This window comes from Amblyraja radiata, chromosome 2 (assembly GCF_010909765.2).
Source record: "Amblyraja radiata isolate CabotCenter1 chromosome 2, sAmbRad1.1.pri, whole genome shotgun sequence".
Classification (NCBI taxonomy): Eukaryota; Metazoa; Chordata; class Chondrichthyes; order Rajiformes; family Rajidae; genus Amblyraja; species Amblyraja radiata.
In genome coordinates, this window is record NC_045957.1 from 26,061,864 (window position 1) to 26,083,912 (window position 22,049).

General features: G+C 47.4%; 1 protein-coding gene across 4 annotated transcripts in view; it reads left to right on the forward strand.

The window, feature by feature from the left end:
* The window catches only part of LOC116987597 (sodium channel protein type 4 subunit alpha-like), a 368,780-nt gene extending 346,937 nt beyond the window's left edge, over nucleotides 1-21,843 (forward strand). For all 4 annotated transcript variants that reach the window (XM_033043769.1, XM_033043777.1, XM_033043758.1 and 1 more), the window contains 5 exons: nucleotides 3,018-3,071; nucleotides 5,446-5,583; nucleotides 7,215-7,319; nucleotides 9,187-9,457; nucleotides 19,364-21,843. In XM_033043769.1, the coding sequence (XP_032899660.1) occupies nucleotides 3,018-3,071; nucleotides 5,446-5,583; nucleotides 7,215-7,319; nucleotides 9,187-9,457; nucleotides 19,364-20,592 (1,797 nt within the window). In that variant the 3' untranslated portion in view covers nucleotides 20,593-21,843. The remainder of the gene's footprint in view (nucleotides 1-3,017; nucleotides 3,072-5,445; nucleotides 5,584-7,214; nucleotides 7,320-9,186; nucleotides 9,458-19,363) is intronic.
* Nucleotides 21,844-22,049: the final 206 nt, after the last annotated feature.

Sequence of the window (22,049 nt, forward strand, 5' to 3'; positions counted from 1 at the left end):
GTCACTGTACATTTGATGCTATTCTCTAACTCAAGTGAAGAAAGGGCAGCACAGTTGCACAGCAGTAGAATTGCTGCCTTACAACGCCAGTGATCCAAATTCAATCCTGACTATGGAGGCTGTCTGTACGGAGGTTGTACATTTTCCTTATGACCGTGTGGGATTTCTTCGGGTGCTCTGGTTTCCTCCCACACTCCAAAAATGTACAGGTTTGAGGGTTAATTGGCTTTGGTAAAAATTGTAAATTGTCCCATGTGTTTGATAGTGCTAGTGTACAGGGTGATCGCTGGTGGGTGCGGACTCGAACGGCTGAAGGACCTGTTTCTGCGCTGTATCTCTAAACTAAAATGCTGGTGTTTTGTTCATGAAGATTAATATGCTGTTATAACTGTAAATAAGGAGTGGAGGGGTAAGAAGTCAGCACCTAGATCTGCTGTTCATGGTATTTAATTTGAATTGAAAATATATTGACGTGACCTTTCAAGGATACTGTGATATTATTAATCTATAATATCACAGAAACACTACCTTACTTTGATCCCTGGGATTTAAACTGAATAAGTAAAATATGGGACATTTTAACATTTCTATCATGTCATACCTGCTCACCCTTTGTGACTCCCTCAGTTAGAATTATGGAAATATTAGCTTGGAATAAAGCATGGTCAAACTGTTCAGTTGCTGCGTTATTAATATTACCAAGCAATATTAATGGGCGGCAGAGTTGCTGCTTGACAGCGCCAGAGACCTGGGTTCGATTCTGACTATGTGCTGTCTGTGTGGAGTTTGCACATTCTCTCTGTGACTGCGTGAGTTTTCTCCAGGTCCTCCGGTTTCCTCCCACATTCCAAAGACGTGTAGATTCGTAGTTTAATTGGCTTCTGATAATGTTGTGTAGGAAATGAAAGTGGGATAACATAGAGCCGGTACCCGGTGGGCCAACGGGCCTGTTTGCATGCCGTATCTCTAAATTAAACTCTCTCTAAACTAAAACACAAAGTGATGGAGGAACTCAACGGGCCAGGCAGCATCTGCGGAAGGAAATGAACAGGTGACGTTTCTGGCCGGGACCCTTTCTCAGAGCCCACCAGAAACATCAGCTATCCATTCCCTCCACAGATGCTGCCTGACCCGTTGAGTTTCTCCAGCATTTTGTGTTTTGCTGAAGATTCCAACATCTGCAGTTCCTTGTGTCTCAGGATGTCAAAGCCCAACAGCAGCCATGAATGGTCTAACTTTGATATTAAGGTTATGCCATTTTCTTGTCGACCACTCCACCAGAGGGAAGAGTTCCCTCTAGCTGACCGAGGGCCCAGGGGAATGTGGTGAAGTGAGTGGACTATCTTGGTGTTACTTGTTACTTGGATGTTTGAGCATGGCGTTGTGATTTCAAATACTGCCATGGTTAGTTCGAATACGGGGAGTGGCAGAATGAATAGACATTTGGACAGGTGGGATTTACTGTTTGCACGCCTCGTTGTCACCTTCCCCTCAGCCATCAATGAGGCAGTGTACATTTCCTTGCTTTGATCTGTCCTTTCCACACCTTACATTCTCTTTGTACCCTTCCATATCTCCAGTTTCCCTCCCCCCTCCCCCCCCTCCGACTCTGTCTGAAGATGGATCTCGGCCCGAAACGTCACCCATTACTTTCTCTCCAGAGATGCTGCCTGTTCCGCTGAGTTACGCAAGCATTTTGTGTCTCTCTTTGCTGTACACCAGCATCTGCAGTTCCTTCCTACACATTTGGACAGGTGGGGCTAGCTTAGATGGCGCACCTTGGTCAGCATCGATGTGTTGGGTTGAAGGGCCGGTTTCCGTGCAGTGTGACTCGATGACCTCAGAACATCCTAAAGCGTACATTCTTCAATGGAGGTCTTTTGGACAACGTGATCATGTAAGAGAAATGTCTCACATTATAGAGGTTTATAACATTATGAGAGACACAAATAGGGTTGGTAGATGATGCCTGGGTTAAGGGGTATTAGCTACATAGACAGGTTGGACAGACTTGGATTGTTTTTTCTGGAACTCTGGAAGATGCCAGGTTCCCTGATAGAAATATATAAAATTGAATTTTCAAAGGTTCAAAAAGGTTCAAAGGTATTTTATTGTCACGTGTATCAATCCAGGTGCAGAGACACTTGATTTACCATACAGTCAAACTAGAAAAAGCAACAAGCCACACGACTACATAAACATCCACCACAGCGGATTCCCCACATTCCTCACTGTGTCTAATTCCTCCTCAAGTCTAATCTTCTTCCTCTTTATTGTCTTGTGTACCGGGGTACAGTGAAAAGCTTTGTTGCGTGCTAACCAGCTAGCGAAAATACTATACAAGATTACAATTGAGCCGTCCACAGTGTACAGATATGTGATAAAGGGAATGATGTTTAGTGTAGGATAAAGTCCAGTAAGGTCTGTTTAAAAATAGTCCAAGGATCTCCAAGGAGGTAGATAGTAGCTTGGGACCGCTCTCTAGTTAGTGAGAGGATGGTTCAGTTGCCTGATAACAGCTGGGAAGAAACTGTCCCTGAATCTGGAGGTGTGCGTTTTCACACTTGTGTACTACTTGCCTGATGGGAGTGTGGATAAGCGGGAGTGCCCCAGTGAGACTAGTCCTGAAGTGTAAATGGAGGCAATGGAAGGGAGGTCGGTTTGTGTGATGGTCTGGGAGTGGGTTTTCTCCAGGTGCTCTGTTTTTCCCCCACACTCCAAAGAAGTGTAGGTAGGTAGGTGAATTGGCTTCAGTAAACAAATTGTAAGTTGTATCTGGAGTGTAGGGTAGTGCTAGTGTACATGGTGATCGCTGGTTGGAACGGACTCAGTAGGACGAAGGCCATGTCCTCATGCCGTATCTCAATAAACTCTCTTGAATCATGAATCTTGAATCTACATACAGTCTATACATAACTGGTCCAATGACTTAACCATATTACCGCTTAATGATGTCTTACTATGATTAAGGAGTGGAGAGTACGTGTCGCTTTATTTATTTTCTCCTCTCTTTCCAGGCAACCTTCAAAGGCTGGATGAACATTATGTACGCTGCTGTAGACTCAAGAAATGTAAGCATTCCTCATTGCCTTGTTGTGATCCAGCTCCCAAGCAGATCAGAGATCATTTGTCCAACCGTCTGCCACTCAAAACTTCCTCGCCTGTCGGAACAAGGAACTGCAGATGCTGCTTTACAAGAAAAAGAGACACAAAGTGCTGGAGTGACTCAAAGGGTCAGGCAGCATCTCTGGAGAATATGGCCAGGTTATGTTTTGGGACGGGACCTTTCTCCAGGCCAACGTCAAAGCTGTCTGACCCGTCTAAAGAAGGGCCTTGACCTAAAACGTCACCTATCCATGTCCTCCACAGATGCTGTCTGACCCTTTGAGTTACTCCAGCACTTTGTGCCTCTTTTTCTTGAAAACTAGCATCTGCAGTTCTTGGAAGGTCTAGGAAGGATGCTGGCTTACACTGAAGATAGGCACAAGATGCTGGACTAACTCAGCTGGTCAGGCAGCATCTCTGGAGAACATGGATAGGTGACGTTTTAGGTCAGGGTTCTTCTGCAATTCCTTGTTTCTCCACCTATGACCAGCCAGACGCCCCCCCCCCCCCCACCCCCCATATGCCTTTCTTCCCCCTACTATAAATCACTTTAAAAAGGGGTCTCAACCCAAAATGTCGCCTGTCCTTGTCATCGGAGATGCTGCTAGAGCCGCTGAGTTACTCCAGCGCTCTGTGTCCTTTTTTGTAAACCAGCACCTGCAGTTCCCTGTGTGAACAGAGTACACTTGGTGTCTGAGGGAGGGGGTGGTGTTCGGTCAGGAGCTTTCACGCAGACATGCTAAGGGAGCAGCTATTCTTTCTGACAAAATGGGGGACGCTGGTGTCTGAAATAGTAGCAGCAACTCAGCCAGTCGGGCGGCATCCGTGAAGGAGAATTAAGACAATGCGTCAGGTCAGCGACCCTTCCTCAGACTTAGCTCAGAATTTGTAACAAACAATATGGATTATCTCGCGCAGCGGTAGAGTTGCTGCCTTAAATTTAGAAATTTAGAAGGTTGAGGGGGGATCTTATAGAAACTTACAAAATTCTTAAGGGGTTGGACAGGCTAGATGCAGGAAGATTGTTCCCGATGTTGGGGAAGTCCAGAACAAGGGGTCACAGTTTAAGGATAAGGGGGAAATCTTTTGGGACCGAGATGAGGAAAACATTTTTCACACAGAGAGTGGTGAATCTCTGGAACTCTCTGCCACAGAAGGTAGTTGCGGCCAGTTCATTGGCTATATTTAAGAGGGAGTTAGATGTGGCCCTTGTGGCTGAAGGGATCAGGGGGTATGGAGAGAAGGCAGGTACAGGATACTGAGTTGGATGATCAGCCATGATCATATTGAATGGCGGTGCAGGCTCGAAGGGCCGAATGACCTACTCCTGCACCAATTTTCTATGTTTCTATGTTACAGCGCCAGAGACCCGGGTTCGATCCTGTCCACGGGTACTGTCTGTACGGAATGTGTACATTCTCCCCGTGACAGCATGGGTTTTCTACCGGTGCCCCGGTTTCCTCCTACATGCCAAAAACATACAATTTTGTAGGTTGATTGGCATTGATAAATTTGTAAATTGTCCCTAGTGTGTAGGATAGTGCTAGTGTATGGGGTGATCACTGGTCAGCACGGACTCACTGGGCCAAAGGGCCTGTTTCTGTGCTGTACCTAAATCAAAGGTTGTGAGTCACTTTCCTGCTCCACCGATGCTGCCTGACGTGCTGAGATTCCTCCAGCATTTCTGTTTTTCTTTCTGAGCAAGGATGGTTTATTTTTGCCGTCGTTTTCAAGATCTGTGTAGTGCTGGGAACACTAGCATTTATCGCACATCCCTGAATGCCCCAGGGAAGGTGGTTGTGAGGCATTTCTTGAACCACACTTCTGGTGAACAGCACTCCATGCTACTGAACATAAGAACACAGAAGCTCTCTCTTCCCACTCTCTCCCCCCCCCCCTCTCCGCCTGTCTCCCTCTCCCCCTCTCTCTCTCCCCCATTCTCCCCCATCTCTCTCTCCCCTTCTCTCCCCCCTCTCCTCCACCTCTCTCTCCCCTCTCCCCCCTCTCTCTCTCCCCCTCTCTCCCCCTTTCTCCCCCTTCTCTCTCCACCACCTCTCTCCCATCCCTCCTCTTTCTTCACCCCTCCCTCCTCTCTCCCCATCTCTCCCCCTCTCCTCACCCTCTCTCTCCCCCCTCCCACTCTCTCTCTCCCCTCTCTATCCCCCCTTCTCCCCCTCCTCTCCCTCTCTCCCCTCTCTCCCCTCTCCCCCTCTCTCCCCCCTCTCGCACTCCTCTCTCTCCCCTCCTCTTTCCCCTCCCTCCCCCCCCCCCCCCTCCCCCCCCCCCCCCACGCCCCCCTCGCTCTCTCACTCATGTCTCACTTTGCCCTTCCCTTTGCAGATCAGTGAACAGCCTGAATATGAGATCAACACCTACATGTACGTCTACTTTGTGATATTCATCATATTCGGCTCGTTTTTCACCCTGAACCTCTTCATCGGTGTCATCATTGATAACTTTAACCAGCAGAAGAAAAAGATAAGTACCAAACTCCTCCGTCAAAGTCCAGCTGTATGTTTTACTTAGCGTCATAGAGTGATAGAGTGCGGAAACAGGCCCTTCTGCCCAACTTGCCCACACCGGCCAACATGTCCCATCTGCACTAGTCCCACATGCCTGCATTTGGCCCATATCCCTCCAAACCTGTCCTATCTATGAACCTATCTAATTGTTTCTTAAACATTTCAATAGTCCCTGACTCAACTATCTCCTCTGGCAGCTCGTTCCATACACCCACCATCCTTTGTGTGAAAAAGTTACCCCCTCAGATTCCTATTAAATCTTTCCACCTTAAACCCATGTCCTCCGGTTCTCGATTCCCCTACTCTGGGCAAGAGACTCTGTGCATCTACCCAATCTTTTCCTCTCATGATTTTATACACCACTGTAAGATCACCCCTCATCCTCCTGTGTTCCAAGGATTAGAGTCCCAACCTGCTCAACCTTTCCCGATAGTTCATCCTGGCAACATACTCGTAAATCTTCTCTGTAACCTATTCAGCTTGACAACATCTTTCCTGCAACATGGTGGCTAAAACTGAACACAATACTCTAAATGCAGCATCACCAATGTCTTATACAGCCACAACATGACCTCCCAACTTCTATACTCAATACTCTGACTGATGAAGGCCAAAATACTTTTTGACCACCTTATCTACATGTGACACCATCTTTAAGGGACTATGTACCTGCTCTCCTCGATCCCTCTCCTACAACACTCCCCAGAGCCCTACCATTCACTATGTAGGTCCTGCCCATGTTAAACTTTCCAAAATGTAACACATCACATTTTTCTGTATTAAATTCCATCAACCATTCCTCAGCCAACCTGGCCAATTGATCAAGATCTTGCTGCAAGTTTTGACATCCATCTTCACTATCTGCAAAATCACCCACTTTTGTATCATCTGCAAATTTGCTAATCTTGCCGTGTATGTTCTCTTCCAAATTATTGATATAGATGACAAACAGTAATGTGCCCAGCACCGAACCCTGGGGCACACCACTAGTCACAGGCCTCCAGCCTGAGAACAACCTTCCACCACCACCCTCTGTTTCTTGCCATGAAGCCAATTTTCTATTGATTTAGTTATCTCTCCTTGGATCCCATGCGATCCAACCTTCCAGAGCTGTCAAATGCTTTTGCTGAAGTTGGTATATACAACATCTACAACTCTTCCCTCATCTACCTTTTTGGTCATATCTTCAAAAAACTCAATCAGATTCTTGAGACACGACCTCCCACGTACATAACCATGCTGATTCTCCCTAATTAGAACTTGTCCATCCAAGTGCATGGATATCCTATCCTTCAGAATACTCTCTCGTAACTTTCCGACCACAGACTTTAAGCTCACTGGCCTATAGTTCCCAGCAGTTCCCCTGCATCCCTTCTTGAATAGAGGCACAACATTTGAATGTCTAAAGTAAAGTATCTGTCTCCCTCATCACCCCTGGTAGTATGTTCCAGACACCCCCCACCCTCTGTGTAAAACAATCGTCCCGCACATCTGCTTTAAACTATAAACAGTTTAATGATTGAATTCCAGGAATAAGCCAATATTGACTTTTGTGAAAAATAACAGTACCCTCTTTTCCCTCTCCACTTAGGTGGTCAGGACATCTTCATGACAGAGGAACAGAAGAAATACTACAATGCAATGAAGAAACTTGGCTCGAAGAAGCCACAGAAACCTATCCCAAGGCCTTTGGTAAGAGCCCTGATAGTAAAGTATTACCAGCTGTCAAATCCATCAAGAAACTACGAGTATTTCTGATTGTTTCTGACATTCACAAACATGCAGAAATATCTTTTAATAATTTTACAAATGGATCCGCTGCTGAAAGAAATGACACAACGTGCTGGAATAACTCAGCAGGTCAAACACTCTCCCTGGAGCGTGATAGGTGGATACACCTTTGGATCAGGAGCCTTGAGTCTGAAGCATGGTCCTGACCCAAACCATTGCCTGCCCGTGTTCTCCACAGATGCTTCCTGACCCGTTGAGTTACCCAGGCACATTGTGTCCTTCGCATTCCAGCATCTGCAGCTCCTTGCGTCCAATGCAAAATTAAAATGTTGTTAAAAGACAAAAAGATCACATTTTCTTAAAAGATTATTTTAAATGCTGAAAAGTACTTGAAATAATTAAATATGTTTAAGTTCATTTAAATTGTCACAATAAATTAAAAATCATAAATTAGCCTAAATGTAATGCTGTTCATTGTGAGTCATGAGAAGTATTCGGAGAGAAAGGCACATCCTTTTTCTCCAGAACCCGAGACGTCACCCATCCTTTATCTTCAGAATTATGGGCAGCAGGAAGTCCCCCAATGAACTCATTGAGGAGCCCAAAGTCCAAGTGTGAGCGGTGGGTGAAGGAGCAAGTCCATCAGCTCTTCTGTGTTCACAAGAGCAGTTGCTAAAAGCCCATCTGCCCAAGAAAGTTGCTTCCAGCTATCTTGAGATGGACAGTAAATGATGTTTGATTCAGAGATGCAGCATGAATGCAGTCCCTTCTGCCCACCGAGTTCATGCAGACCATTGTTCACTCCTTCGCATTAGTTCTATGTTATCCCACTGGTTAAAAGAGTACTGGTTAAAAGAGGGAAGCACAGTGGTGTAGCTGGTAGAGCCTCTGCCTCACAGCACCAGAGACATACCTGTATGTTTGATCTTGACCTCGGTGCAGAGTTTGCACCTCCTCCCTGTAACTGCGTGGACTTCCTCTGGGTGCTCTGGTTGCCTCCCACATCTGAAAGATGCTCAGGTTTGTAGGTTAATCAGCCTCTGTAAGATTGCCCTTAGTAGGTTGTAGAAGAGAAAGTGGGATAACACAGAACTAGTGTGAGCGGGTGATTGATGGGTTGGCGTGGACTCGGTGGGCCGAAGGGCCTGATGGCATTCTGTACCTTTCAATCAATTAATCCAAAGTAATTTGTTGGCAGCAGAGGCTTTGGGACGTTCTGGGATTATGAAATGTACTTCAGGTATGTGGGTTTATCCTTTTATTTTTTTCCTAGATTAAAGTCATCCAGTACAGAAGCAGGCCCTTTACCCAAACTTGGCCATGTTTCCCTGCTGTAACACAAGAGTGTTCCTCTCCAGGAGTGTTCCTCTCCAGGAGTGTTCCTCTCCAGGATTCCAACTTGGAATGTGCAGGAAGGAACTACTGCAGATGCTGGTTTACACCAAAGACAGAGACAAAATGCTGGAGTAACTCAGAGGGTCAGGCAGCATCTCTGGAGATAAGGAATAGGTGACGTTCCCGGTCGAGATCCTTCGTCAGACTGGGTTCTTCTGCAGCTCCTTGTTTCTCCACCCATGACTAGCCAGATATTGTCTCACACCCCTCCGCCCCCCCCCCCCCCCCATCTCCCGACCTCTCTTCCAGCTTTCTCCCCCCCCACTACAATCAGTTCGAAGATGAGTCCCGACCCGAAACGTTGCCTATCCATGTTCTCCAGAGATGCTGCCTGGCCAGCTGAGTTACTACAGCACTTTGTGTCTATCTTCCCACTTGGAATTGCGTCCTAGTTGTGCCATCATCCCTCTTGTCTCTCCTTCCCGCTTTCCAGAATAGATTCCAGGGAGTCATCTTCGACTTGGTCACGAAGCAAGCCTTTGACATCATCATCATGATCTTGATCTGCCTCAACATGGTGACGATGATGGTGGAGACGGACAACATGGACACTAACAAGGAGAGGATCCTCTTCATCATCAACACCACCTTCATTGTGCTCTTCACCACCGAGTGTACGCTAAAGATCATCGCCCTCAGGCAGTACTTCTTCACCGTTGGGTGGAACATCTTCGACTTCGTGGTGGTGATCCTCTCCATTATCGGTGGGTATGATCGCAGACCTCCTGACATAGAAACATAGAAACATAGAAAATAGGTGCAGGAGTAGGCCATTCGGCCCATCGAGCCAGCACCGCCATTCAATATGGTCATGGCTGATCATCCAAAATCAGTACCCTGTTCCTGCTTTCTACCCATACCCCTTGATTCCATTGGCCCTAAGAGCTAAATCTAACTCCCTCTTGAATACATCCAGTGAATTGGCCACCACTGCCTTCTGCAGCAGAGAATTCCACAGATTCACAACTCTCTGGGTGAAAAGGTTTTTCCTCATCTCAGTCCTAAATGGCCTACCCCTTATTCTTAAGGGGTAGGCCAGCTAACTCACCGCTCCTCTCAGCTGCAGACGGAGACCAACGTGCCCACATGACAGGGTGGCATAGCGGTGCAGCAGGTAGAACCGCAGTCTCACAGCGCCAGAGACCCTGGTTCCATCCTGACCTCGGGTGCTGCCTGTGTTTGGATTTTGTACGACCTCCCTATGACCGCATGGGCTTCCACTGGGTGCTCCGGTTTCCTCCCTTGTCCCAAAGATGCGCGGGATTGTATGTTAATTGGTTAAAAGAGTGCTGGTTAAAAGAGGGCAGCGTTGTGGTGGAGCCGCTGCCTCACAGCACCAGAGACCCTTGTTCGATACAGGCCTCTGTGCGGAGTTTGCACATTCTCCATGTCACTGCCTGTGCTCCGGTTTCCTCCCACATCCCATGTGACATGCAGGTGTGTAGATTAATTGGCTTCTGTTAAAATAACCCTTAGTTTGTAGGGAATGGATGAGAAAGTGGGATAAGTGGAACTAGATTGAACGGACGATGTTTGGCACAATTATTTTACATAGAGCCTGGAACGCATTGCCAGAGGTGGTGGTGGAGGCAGATACGATAGTGGTGTTTAAGCAGCTTTTAGACATGCACATGGACATGCAGGGAATGGAGGGATCTTGATCAACAGGCTGAGGAGATAAGCTGATCTTGGCATCATGTTATGCATAGACATTGTGGGACGAAGGGCCGATCACTGTGCTGTACTGTTCCATGTTGAAAGGGGAAGGATCTGGATGCCAAAACATCACCTATCCATGCTCTCCAGAGATGCTGCCTGACCCACTGAGTTACTCCAGCACCTTGTGTCCTTTCTGTACTGTTCTATGTTTTATATGTGGGATGAAACTCTGCTTCCTCTCCTCATTTCATCCCTGAATATTATTCATTGGTTCCTTTTTATAGACATAGAGTCATACAGTATGGAAACAGGTCCTTCGGCTCAACTTGCCCACACTGACCAACATGTCCCAGCTACTCTAGTCCCACCTGCTTGCATTTGGCCCATATCCATCTAAACCTGTCCTATCCATGTGTCTGTTCAAATGTTTCTTAAACATTGTGATAGTACCTGCTAAATGTTGTAGATAGTTCTTTATTATTATGTGTACCAACGTACAGTGAAGTTCTTTGTCTGCATACAGATCAGTAAGATTATTGCCGTACATAAGTACAATCCCCGATTAAGTACAGAATGCATAGAAACAGCCCACTGAGTCCACATGCAAGAGTTGCCAAGTATTGGCACTATTTTTCTTCCTCCCACTCACACCTTCAAAGAACCTACTAAACCAACTCAATGACCGCTCTAAACTACTAATTCCCCATCCCGTCATCCAAGTGCACATCATATAACGCAAGGCTGTCACCAAGACTGATCCCTGCACAATAACCCACATCCCAACTACCAGATGGTCGGACAAGTTAGTTATCCTCATTCCATCTCCTAACTCCCAACCTCATGTCCCAATTACTTCTTAATTTTGTATACAGCCTCTTTAGACTTTAGAGATAATGCCGGGAAACAGGTCCCTCGGCTTACCGAGTCCGCGCCGGCCAGCGATCACCCAGTACACCGACACAATTTTACACGCTAGGACAATTTACAATTTTACCGAAGCCTATTAACCTATCAAACCTGTACGTCTTTGGAGTGTGGGAGGAAACCAGAGCAGCTGGAGAAAACCCACGTGGTCACAGGGAGAACGTACAAACTCCACACAGGCAGCACCCGCAGTCAGGATCGTACCCGGCAGCACCTGTAGTCAGGATTGAGCCCGGGTCTCTGGCGCTGTAAGGCAGCAACTCTACCACTGCGCCACTTTGGATCCTTTTGTGAAAACCAGCATCTGCAGACACTGGTTTATGTCCCAGTTTGACTTGGTATATAGCCTTTAATTTCACAGAAAAGTTACAGGATCCATATCAGTTTGATTCAAGAACAACCCCATTCCCATTTTCCCTGTTCCTAATCCCCCCCCATTCCTTTCCCATTTACCCTGCTCCCCTTCCTCTGCTCACATTACCCTCCCATTTCCCCATCTCCCATTCCCCCTGCTCCCATTCCCCCTGCTCCCATTCCCCCTGTTCCCATTCCCCCTGCTCCCATTCCCCCTGCTCCCATTCCCCCTGCTCCCATTCCCCCTGCTCCCATTCCCCCTGCTCCCATTCCCCCTGTTCCCATTCCCCCTGTTCCCATTCCCTCTGCTCCCATTCCCCCTGCTCCCATTCCCCCTGTTCCCAATCCCTCTGCTCCCATTCCCCCTGCTCCCATTCCCCCTGTTCCCATTCCCCCTGTTCCCAATCCCCCTGCTCCCATTCACCCTGCTCCCATTCACCCTGCTCCCAACCCCCTGTTCCCAACCCCCCCGTTCCCAACCACCCTGCTCCCATTCACCCTGCTCCCATTCACCCTGCTCCCAACCCCTGTTCCCACCCCTGTTCCCATTCACCCTGCTCCCAATCCCCCTGTTCCCATCCCCCTGTTCCCATTCCACCCTGCTTCCCAATTCCCCCTGCTCCCATTCCCCCTGTTCCCATTCCCCCTGTTCCCAACCCCCCTGTTCCCAACCACCCTGCTCCCATTCCCCCTGCTCCCATTCCCCCTGTTCCCATTCACCCTGCTCCCAACCCCCTGTTCCCAACCCCCCTGTTCCCAACCACCCTGCTCCCATTCCCCCTGCTCCCATTCCCCCGTTCCCATTCCCCCTGTTCCCATTCCCCCTGTTCCCAATCCCCCTGTTCCCATTCCCCCTGCTCCCATTCCCCATGCTCCCATTCCCCCTGCTCCTCCCTACTGCCCAGCAATTCCTTCCCTTTTCAATTCCATTCCAGTAGCCTTACTGCGCTGGTTCTGTAAGAAAAAAAAGTCCCTCAGCCACTTGAAAATAAAACAAACACATAAAAACATAGCTGCAAATTTTAAATAAAGATTTTTTTAGCTGATCTGAGTACGTGGCCAGAGTCTTGCGCTGGCTAAAACTCACGATAAGGCTGAATAATCTGTTTAAATTTGATCTGACCCTTTGATGACATGTAAAATTAAATTAAATCGACTCAACTACAAGGTCATAGGAACAGATCAAGCCATTCCGAACCACCTACCAGGCTTTGCGATTATCCCTGGTTCTTTGCTTCACATTGACTCCTGTGCTCCAGGTGTGTACAGATAATCCGTCAGATGCTCTTGGCTCTGTTTAATAAGGAAATCTTTGCTGGGCTGTAAACATTAGAATAAATGAGCATTGGTTCATAAATTTATAAGTTCCAGGAACAGAATGAGGCCATTCAGCCCATCACGTCTATGCCGCCATTCAATCATGGCTAAACTATCTTTCCCTCTCAACCCCATTCTCATGCATTCTCCCCATAACCCCTGACACCCAAGAATCTATCAATCTCCTCCATAAAACTACCCAACGACTTGGCCTCCACAGCCATCTGTGGAAATTAATTCCACAGATTCACCACCATCTGACTAAATAAATTCCTCCTCATCCCAGTGAACTATACCGTGTAGGAAGGAACTGCAGATGCTGGTTTCTGACGATAGGTCCAGACCCAAAACGTCACCCATCCTTTTTCTCCACAGATACTGCCTGACCCACTGAGTTACTCCGGCACTTTATGTTTATCTTCTGGTGCTCTATACGGTCCTGATGTAGGCAAATGGGATCAGTGTAGATGGGCAAAAAGGCCAGCATTGACACAATGGGCCGAAAGGCCTATTTCAGTACTCCATGACTATCCAGGAGCTAAGACACACATTGCGGACACAAGGAACTGTCGGAATCTTGCGTAGAGCACAAAGTCCTGGAGTAACTCAGCGAGTCAGGCAGCATATCTGAAGGATGTAGATAGGCACATTTCGGGTCGGGACTCTTCTTCGGACAAGTATTGTGGTTACATTGGTGCAAAGAGACAAATGTAGCACAGTGCAGCAAAGGCGGGATTAGGGTGGCGCAGTGGTGCAGCTGGTAAAGCTGCAACCTCACAGCGCTAGAGACCCGGGTTCGATCCTGACCTCGGCTGCTGCCTATGTGGAGTTTGGACATTCTTTCTATGACTGTATGGATTTCATAAAGGTGCTCTGGTTTCAGGGTGTAGGGAGTGAATGAGAAAGTGGGATAACATGGAACTAGTGTCCATGGTGATCAATAGTCATCGTGGACTCATGTGGCTGAAGGTCCTCCTGTATCTCTAAACCAAACTAAGTGAGCTTCTCACCAGTAAAGTTAATAAAAGGCTTGCATCTGTCAAACCCATTTTCACAATCTCGGGATGTCACCAAATGCCTTACAGCCACGTTCAGAGCAAGAAGATGGCACGGCACTGGTGGCCTAGCGTGTAAAGCTGCTGTCTCACAGCTCTAGAGACCCAGGTTCAATCCTGAACTCGCACCTTCTCCTGAGGATGAATTTCTTTAGCCAAAGATGGTGAATCTATGGAATTCACTTCCTCAGACGACAGTGGGGGCCAAGTAATTTGGGTCTATTTCTGCAGACGTGCCAAATTTCCTCACTCCTCGGGAAGTAAAGTGATCCATCTCCACTTACCCTGAACTAATGGATTTTTCCAGGAATTCCGCACATAGCCAGCACTAGGACGGGAAGACATTTTGTCGGCGATTCCTGCTTTGAAACTTTGCATTATTTTGGAGTCATAAAGTCATATGGCATGGAGAAAGGCCCAACTTGTCCACATCGATCAACTTTCCCCATCTACACTAGCTCCCCTTGCCTGTGTTTGGCCTATATCCCACCAAACATTTCCTATCCATGTTCCTGTCCAAATGTTTTTTAAACATTGTGATAGTACCTGCCTCCTACCTCCTCTGGCAGCTTCTTCCATAAACCCACCATCCTTTGTGTAAAAATGTTACCCCTCAGGTTCCTATTAAATCTCTCCTCCTTCACTTTAAACCTATGTCCTCTAGTTCTTGATTCCCTTACTCTGGGTAAAAGACTGTGCATTTGCCCTATCTATTCCTCTCATGGTCTTATACACCTCTATAAGATCACCCCTCATTCTCCAGTGCTCCTAGCCTGCTCAACCTCACCCTATAGCTCAGGCCCTTGATTCCTGGCGACAACTTTGTAAATCATCTCTACACCCTTTCCATCTTAACAACATCTTTCCTATAACAGGGTGACCATAACTGAACATAATCTTGCCATGGAGAAAAATAATAGATGATGTTTCGGGTTGGGACCCGTCTACATTTTGGCCTCGACTGTTTGGCTAATCCCCAGCATCTGCATTTCTTTGTTTCAACATTTTGGCAGTGTAAAGAAAGGTCCAGACCTAAAAAGTGAACCCACCCTATTTCTCCAGAGATGCTGCCTGACCCGATTATTCCAACATTATGTGTCTATTTCGGTATAAACCAGCATCTGCAGTTCTTTGTTTCTACATTTTGGCAGTCTGAAGATGGGACCCAATCCGAAATGTCACCCATCCTATTTCTCCAGAGATGCTACATGTCCCGCTGAGTTACTCCAACATTTTGTATCTATCCTTGGTATAAAGCAGCATCTGCAGTTCTTTGTTTATGATGCCGTACAAATGGAACTTGTTCTTGTTCCACAAAATAGGCCGCTTAAACTAGTAAACCTCGAGGCGATGTTTGGGTCTGAAGATCTGAAGAAGGGTCTCGTCCCGAAATGTCACCCATTCCTTCTATCCAGAGATGCTGTCTGTCCCGTTGAGTTACTCCAGCGTTTTGTGTTTAACATCGAAGGGATATTGTATTTTATTTTGTGTCAGGAGCTCCCTCAATGAGATGACAGCACCTGTACCAATATTGGCATCAGACCACAGAGAGTGGAAAAAGTAATCTCATAGAAAGCATCCATGCAACTAATTGCACCTTTATCTTTTCACACACAAATTAACTTGAACAAATTAACACATCAAACCTGTCTTTTATATCTGGTAAATAAAAAGGCTTCACCCCTCTGTGTTGTATGTTAGAGAGCACCTGAAAATTATTATGCTTTGCATCAGTAGAATTAATAAATAAACAACATAAAACTTCAAACGTAACTTTGTTGCAAGTGGCAGAACAACTAACACATAAAAGTGATTGGAGTAAATTGGGATTCTGGCCACAAATCCAGCTGTGCCAAGGAGATCAGGGTCCCAGCACATTGTGGCGCTGCGGGTAGAGCTGCTGCCTCACAGAGCCAGTGACCCAGGGTTCGATCCTGACCTCGGGTGCTGCTTGTGTGCGGTATGTTCTCCCTGTGACTGCGTGGGTTTTCTCCAGGTGCTCCGGTTTCCTCCCACTTCACAAAGACGTGTGGGTTTGTAGGTTAATCGGCCTCTGTAAATTGTCCCTAGTGTGAAGGGAGTGGATGAGAAAGTGGGATAAGGTAGAACTAGAGTGAACTGGTGACCGTTGGTCAGCGTGGACTCGATGGGCTGAAGGGCCTGTCTCAATGCTGTGTCTCTTAACTAAAAAAATTCAAGTTGCTTTGGAATAATAATAATAATAATAAATTTTATTTATGGGCACCTTTCAAGAGTCTCAAGGACACCTTACAAAAATTGAGCATGTAGAGGAAAAACATGTAAGGGGAATGAAATAAATAGTAGAGACATGACTAGTACACAAAGTAAAGACAGAATTCAATACAAAACACAGTATGAGGCAATTAATGCACAGATGAAAAGGGACGGGGACGTGGGGCTAAGGATAGGCAGAGGTGAAGAGATGGGTCTTGAGGCGGGACTGGAAGATGGTGAGGGACACGGAATTGCGGATCAGTTGGGGGAGGGAGTTCCAGAGCCTGGGAGCTGCCCTGGAGAAGGCTCTGTCCCCAAAACTGCGGAGGTTGGACTTGTGGATGGAGAGGAGACCGGCTGATGTGGATCTGAGGGACCGTGAGGGTTGGTAGGGGGAGAGGAGGTCAGTGAGATATGGGGGGGGGGCCAGATGGTGGAGGGCTTTGTAGGTGAGGACCAGGATTTTGTAGGTGATCCGGTGGGAGATGGGAAGCCAGTGAAGTTTTTTGAGGACTGGAGTGATGTGATGCCAGGATTTGGTGTGGGTGATGAGTCGGGCGGCTGCGTTCTGGACCAGTTGGAGTCGGTTGATGTAGGTGGAGCTGATGCCAAGGAGAAGTGAGTTGCAATAGTCCAGTCGGGAGGAGATGAAGGCATGGATGAGTCTTTCAGCAGCGGGCGGTGTGAGAGGGTCTGAGTTTGGCGATGTTGCGGAGATGAAAGAAGGAGGTTTTAATGACATGGCGGATGTGAGGCTCAAGGGAGAGGGTGAAATCAAAGATCACGCCAAGGTTGCGGGCCTGGGGAGATGGGGAGACAGTGGTGCCGTCGATGGTGAGAGTGGGGTTATTGATTTTGCTGAGTGTGGCTTTGGAGCCTATGAGATATATATCACTCTACAACAGGAGAGTGAAAATGCTGTTTAGTTTTGAACTCAAGTCCTCCTGCAGTCAAGGCCAGCACACTATTTTCCGAAGGGCATGTTGCACATGAGCTTTCAATGACGTACATACAAGGATACCAAGGGTTTTTTTTTAATGGAAATGTGTAGTTACATGGATAGAAAAGGTTTAGAAAGAGACGCAAGGAACTGCAGATGCTGGAATCTTGCACAGAACACAAAGTGCTGGAGTAACTCTGCAGGTCAGTCAGTATCTGTGGAGGACATGGATAGGTATCATTTTGGGTCGGGACCGTTCTCCATGGCATGGGAACGTCTTCAAAACATACTTTGAGGAAATTTCGCTGTGGAGCAGTACAATGGAGAAACAAGGAACTGTAGATGCTGGAATCTTGCAGAGAACACAAAGTGCTGGAATAACTCAGCGGGTCAGGCAGTATCGCTGGAGGACGTGGATTGGCCCCTGTAAATTGCCTCTAGTGTGTAGGGAGTGGATGAGAAAGTGGGATAAAACGGAACTAGTGTGGAAGGGTGATTGATGGTTGGCATGGACACCGTGGGCCAAATGGCCTGTTTCCATGCTGTATCTTTCAGCCAATCAATCAGCAGATGGCCGTTATAGACACAGTGGGCTTGAGTTGACGTTGTTCATTGTTTGTTTGATGACACATGGTAGTTATTGGGGACGCAAAGGACTAGTTGTAGGAATTAGTTGTAGCTTTAAACGAAACTAAAGAAGCCATAATAAAATGGTAATACAATTAACCGTTGATGCTGGTTTCACAAAAAAAAAGACACAAAGTGCTGGAGTAACTCAGCGGCTCAGGCAGCATCTCTGGAGACATTACAGGTTGGGACCTTCTCCCTATAAGGAGAATGTAGGCAATGGAGCAGTAGAATGTAGACACTAGGAACCGCAAATGCTGGAATCCTCTGAGTGCATGAAGTGCTGGAGGAACTCCATGGTTCAATGGTTCATTATTGCATGTGTCAAAGTACAGTGAAACTCTTTTGTTGTTGCATACTGTTTATTAAGATCATTGCCATACATAATTGCAATTCCCGAATAAGTAAGAATATGCAGAAACAGCCCATTGTGTCCATATGCTAGAGTCGTCAGGTTTTTAGTTTATAGATACAGTGCGGAAACAGGCCCTTCTGCCCACCAAGTCCACATTGACCAACCAGCAATCACTCTATACGCTATCCGACACACTCAGGACAATTTGCGATTTTTATCTAAGCCAAATAACTTACAAACCTGTATGACTTTGAAATGTGGGAGGAAACCGGATATCCCGGGGAAAACCCTTGCGGTCACGGGGAGAACGTACAAACTCCATACAGACAGGACCTGTACTCAGGATCAAACCTGGGTCTCTGGCGCTGTAAGGCAGTAGCTCTACCGCAGCACCACTGTATTGCCACTGTGTTCTTTATTATCACATGTACCAAGATACAGTGAATTTGTTTTTGCATACAGTTCAGTAAGATAATTGCCAAACATAAGTGCAATCAACAATTAAATACAGAATGTACAGAAAGAGCCCACTGTGTCTGTATGCAAGATGCACCAGATTTTGCACCATTTTAACCCAGCGGGTCAGGCAGCACATGTAGAAGATGGACACAAAGTTCTGGAGTAAAACTCAGTGCGTCAGGCAGCATCTCTGGAGAAAAGGAATAGGTTATGTTCCGGGTCAATGCCCTTGTTCAGACTGAGGTTCAGGGGACAGGGTAAAGAGAGTTATGAAAATGTACAAAGAAACAAAAGAATGAAAGGTATGCAAAAGATCAAATCAAAGCCAGCAACTATGATCAAGGAAAGGTAGAGTCCACAATGGTCCATTGTTGGCTGTGGAGATGGTGATGAGTGATACTGTGAAATTAAGCAGGATAGCAATGGAACTAGTACAATAACTAGCGTGGGGGAGGGACAGAGAGAGAGGGGTACATGCGTTACTTGAAGTTAGATGAATCAATATTCATACCGCTGGGAAGAGGTGGATTGACAACGTTTCGGGTCGACACCCTTCCTCAGACGCATACGTTTTGCCTTATTGCTGTCTAGCCCGTTGAGTTACTCCAGCATTTTGTATCTATCTTCGGTGTAAACCCGCATCTACAGTTCCTTCCTACACATGTTCTGCTTTATCCCTCCGCAGGTATCGTATTGGCGGACCTCATCGAGAAATACTTTGTGTCTCCCACACTGTTCCGAGTCATCCGGCTGGCACGGATCGGGCGGATTCTGCGGCTCATCCGGGGGGCCAAGGGGATCCGGACCTTGCTGTTTGCCCTAATGATGTCCATGCCGGCCCTGTTCAACATCGGCCTCCTCTTGTTCCTAGTCATGTTCATCTACGCCATCTTCGGCATGGCCAACTTCGCCTATGTGAAGAAGGAGGACGGCATAGACGACATGTTCAACTTCGAGACCTTCGGCAACAGCATGATCTGCCTCTTCCAGATCACCACGTCGGCGGGCTGGGACGGCCTGCTCAGCCCCATCCTCAACACCGAGAGCCCAGACTGCGATCCAAAGTTGGAGAACCAGGGCACCAACTTCAAGGGGAACTGCGGCAACCAGGCGGTGGGCATTGTCTTCTTCGTCAGCTACATCATCATCTCCTTCCTCATCGTGGTCAACATGTACATCGCCATCATCCTGGAGAACTTCAGCGTGGCCACCGAGGAGAGCTCGGAGCCGCTCAGCGAGGACGACTTTGAGATGTTCTACGAGGTTTGGGAGAAGTTTGACTCGGAGGCCACGCAGTTCATCGAGTACTCGGCCCTGCCGGACTTTGCTGATGCGCTGAAGGAGCCGCTGCGTGTGGCCAAACCCAACAAACTCAAGCTGATCGCCATGGACCTCCCCATGGTGAGTGGCGACAGGATCCACTGCCTGGACATCCTGTTCGCCTTCACCAAGAGGGTGCTGGGTGAGTCGGGTGAGATGGACGCCCTCAAGCTGCAGATGGAGGAGAAGTTCATGGCGGCCAACCCTTCCAAGATCTCCTACGAGCCCATCACCACCACCCTGAGGAGAAAGCAGGAGGAGGTGTCCGCCCTGGTCATCCAGAGGGCCTACAGGAGGCACCTTCTCCGCCGCTCCATGAGGCAGGCTTCCTTCCTGTACCGCCACAGAGCCAGCGACGTCAACATCATCGTGGAGGAGGCGCCCGAGAAGGAAGGGCTGATCGCCGCCATGATCAAGGAGCACTACAGCCCCGAGCTGGAGAGGTCAGAGACAATGTCCTCCTCCTCCTCTCCGCCATCTTATAACAGTGTCACTCGAGCCCTTGGTGACAACGTTGTGGTCAAGGTGACTGACCCTCTCATGCCCCATGATTTTGTGAGTGGGCCCGACAAAGACAGGGAGTCGTTAGTGTAAAACACACACACACATACACACACAAATCTTGCTTTATTAACGTCTTTGTTTACACCAAAGGAATGTGGTCGTGGAAGATAAGGAGAAAGAGAAAAAAAAAATGAGGCTTAAAAAAAAAACATTCAAAGAATGTTCCGACAGAGTGGACTAGCTGATCTTGGCTTTGATCTTCGAGCTGTATGTTGGCAAGAAAGCAGCCACACAGGGCTGTGGCCGTGGTAGCCGTAACGTGTAGGCTGCGATCAGGAAAAATCAAACGCGAGGGTGAGGACGGCGAGCATTTATTTGAGATATAATATAACTTGTGTGTCTCCTACTGGATATGTATGGCCTTGCATTAACGATTATCCACAACCTCTGTAGCAAATGTAAAACACTTATTGCATATGTTATGGGTCTTTCATAAATTTATTATTATATTTGATATTTTTCTATCCGAGCATATAAATTGTCTGTTTTTGCACCGCGGCTGTCCCTGCCCCAAACCCCAGCACCAGGTCAAAGCCGACCTGCTGAATGGTGGCCGGGACAGAAGAAGGAGGAGGTTCGCTCGGGCTGACAGCACAAACCCAATGCCTGCCTCTCAATCCTCCCCAAAGCGGGAGCGGGCGTCCGAAGGGGAAGGCCAGGGAGCGGCGCCCTCCCGCCCTTCCACGGCCGAAGACGGTGGTCGCTCACGGTGAGGAGAAGGGCAGGAAAGGACAGGACAGGACTGGGCAGGAGCTGGTTTGAGAAAAGCACATGTTAACCCAGGAGGTAAAAACAAAAGAGACTCCAAACAGGCCCGGTCTCCCTCCTCGCCAAAACTGGGTGTGGGACAACTCTAAACAAAAAGACAAAAAAAAAACTACAAAAACAAAAGACACTTGGAAAACTTTGGACTCCAGTTGCTGAGATTGCACAGTTTTTATGCAACCTGATTTTATTTTTAAGTTATTCCCATGTTCCTTTTTTCCCCCCTCCTCTCTTCGTTGGGAATGTCAGTGACTTCAGCGTGTCTGCCGTGTTCACCTCTGCTGCCTTCAAGGACTTTGACGTGGATTGTTTCACTTGCAACACCAACGCCTGGCTGGGAACACCGAGGTCTCCGCTTCCACGATCCATCTTCATCAACTCAAGGGACGGGGCCCTTTCAGATGTTTCGCAATCTTTTCCGTTTTATTTATTTCGCGTTACATACATCGAGATAGGAGTGCTTCTATCGCGAGTTAATGAAAGAGTGCTGCTTTAAATTAAAACAAAACAAACCTGCATTGTCTTTCTTTGGCCTGATCAGATATATCCGAGGACGTTGTGGGAAACTAGAGAGGAAATTGCGGGAGCCCTGTTTGAAACTTACGAATCGTCCTTAAATACAGGAAAGGTGCCGGAAGACTGGAGGGTGGCAAATGTTGTGCCTCTTTTCAAGAAGGGCTGCAGGGAAAATGCTGGGAACTATAGGCCGATGAGCTTAACAT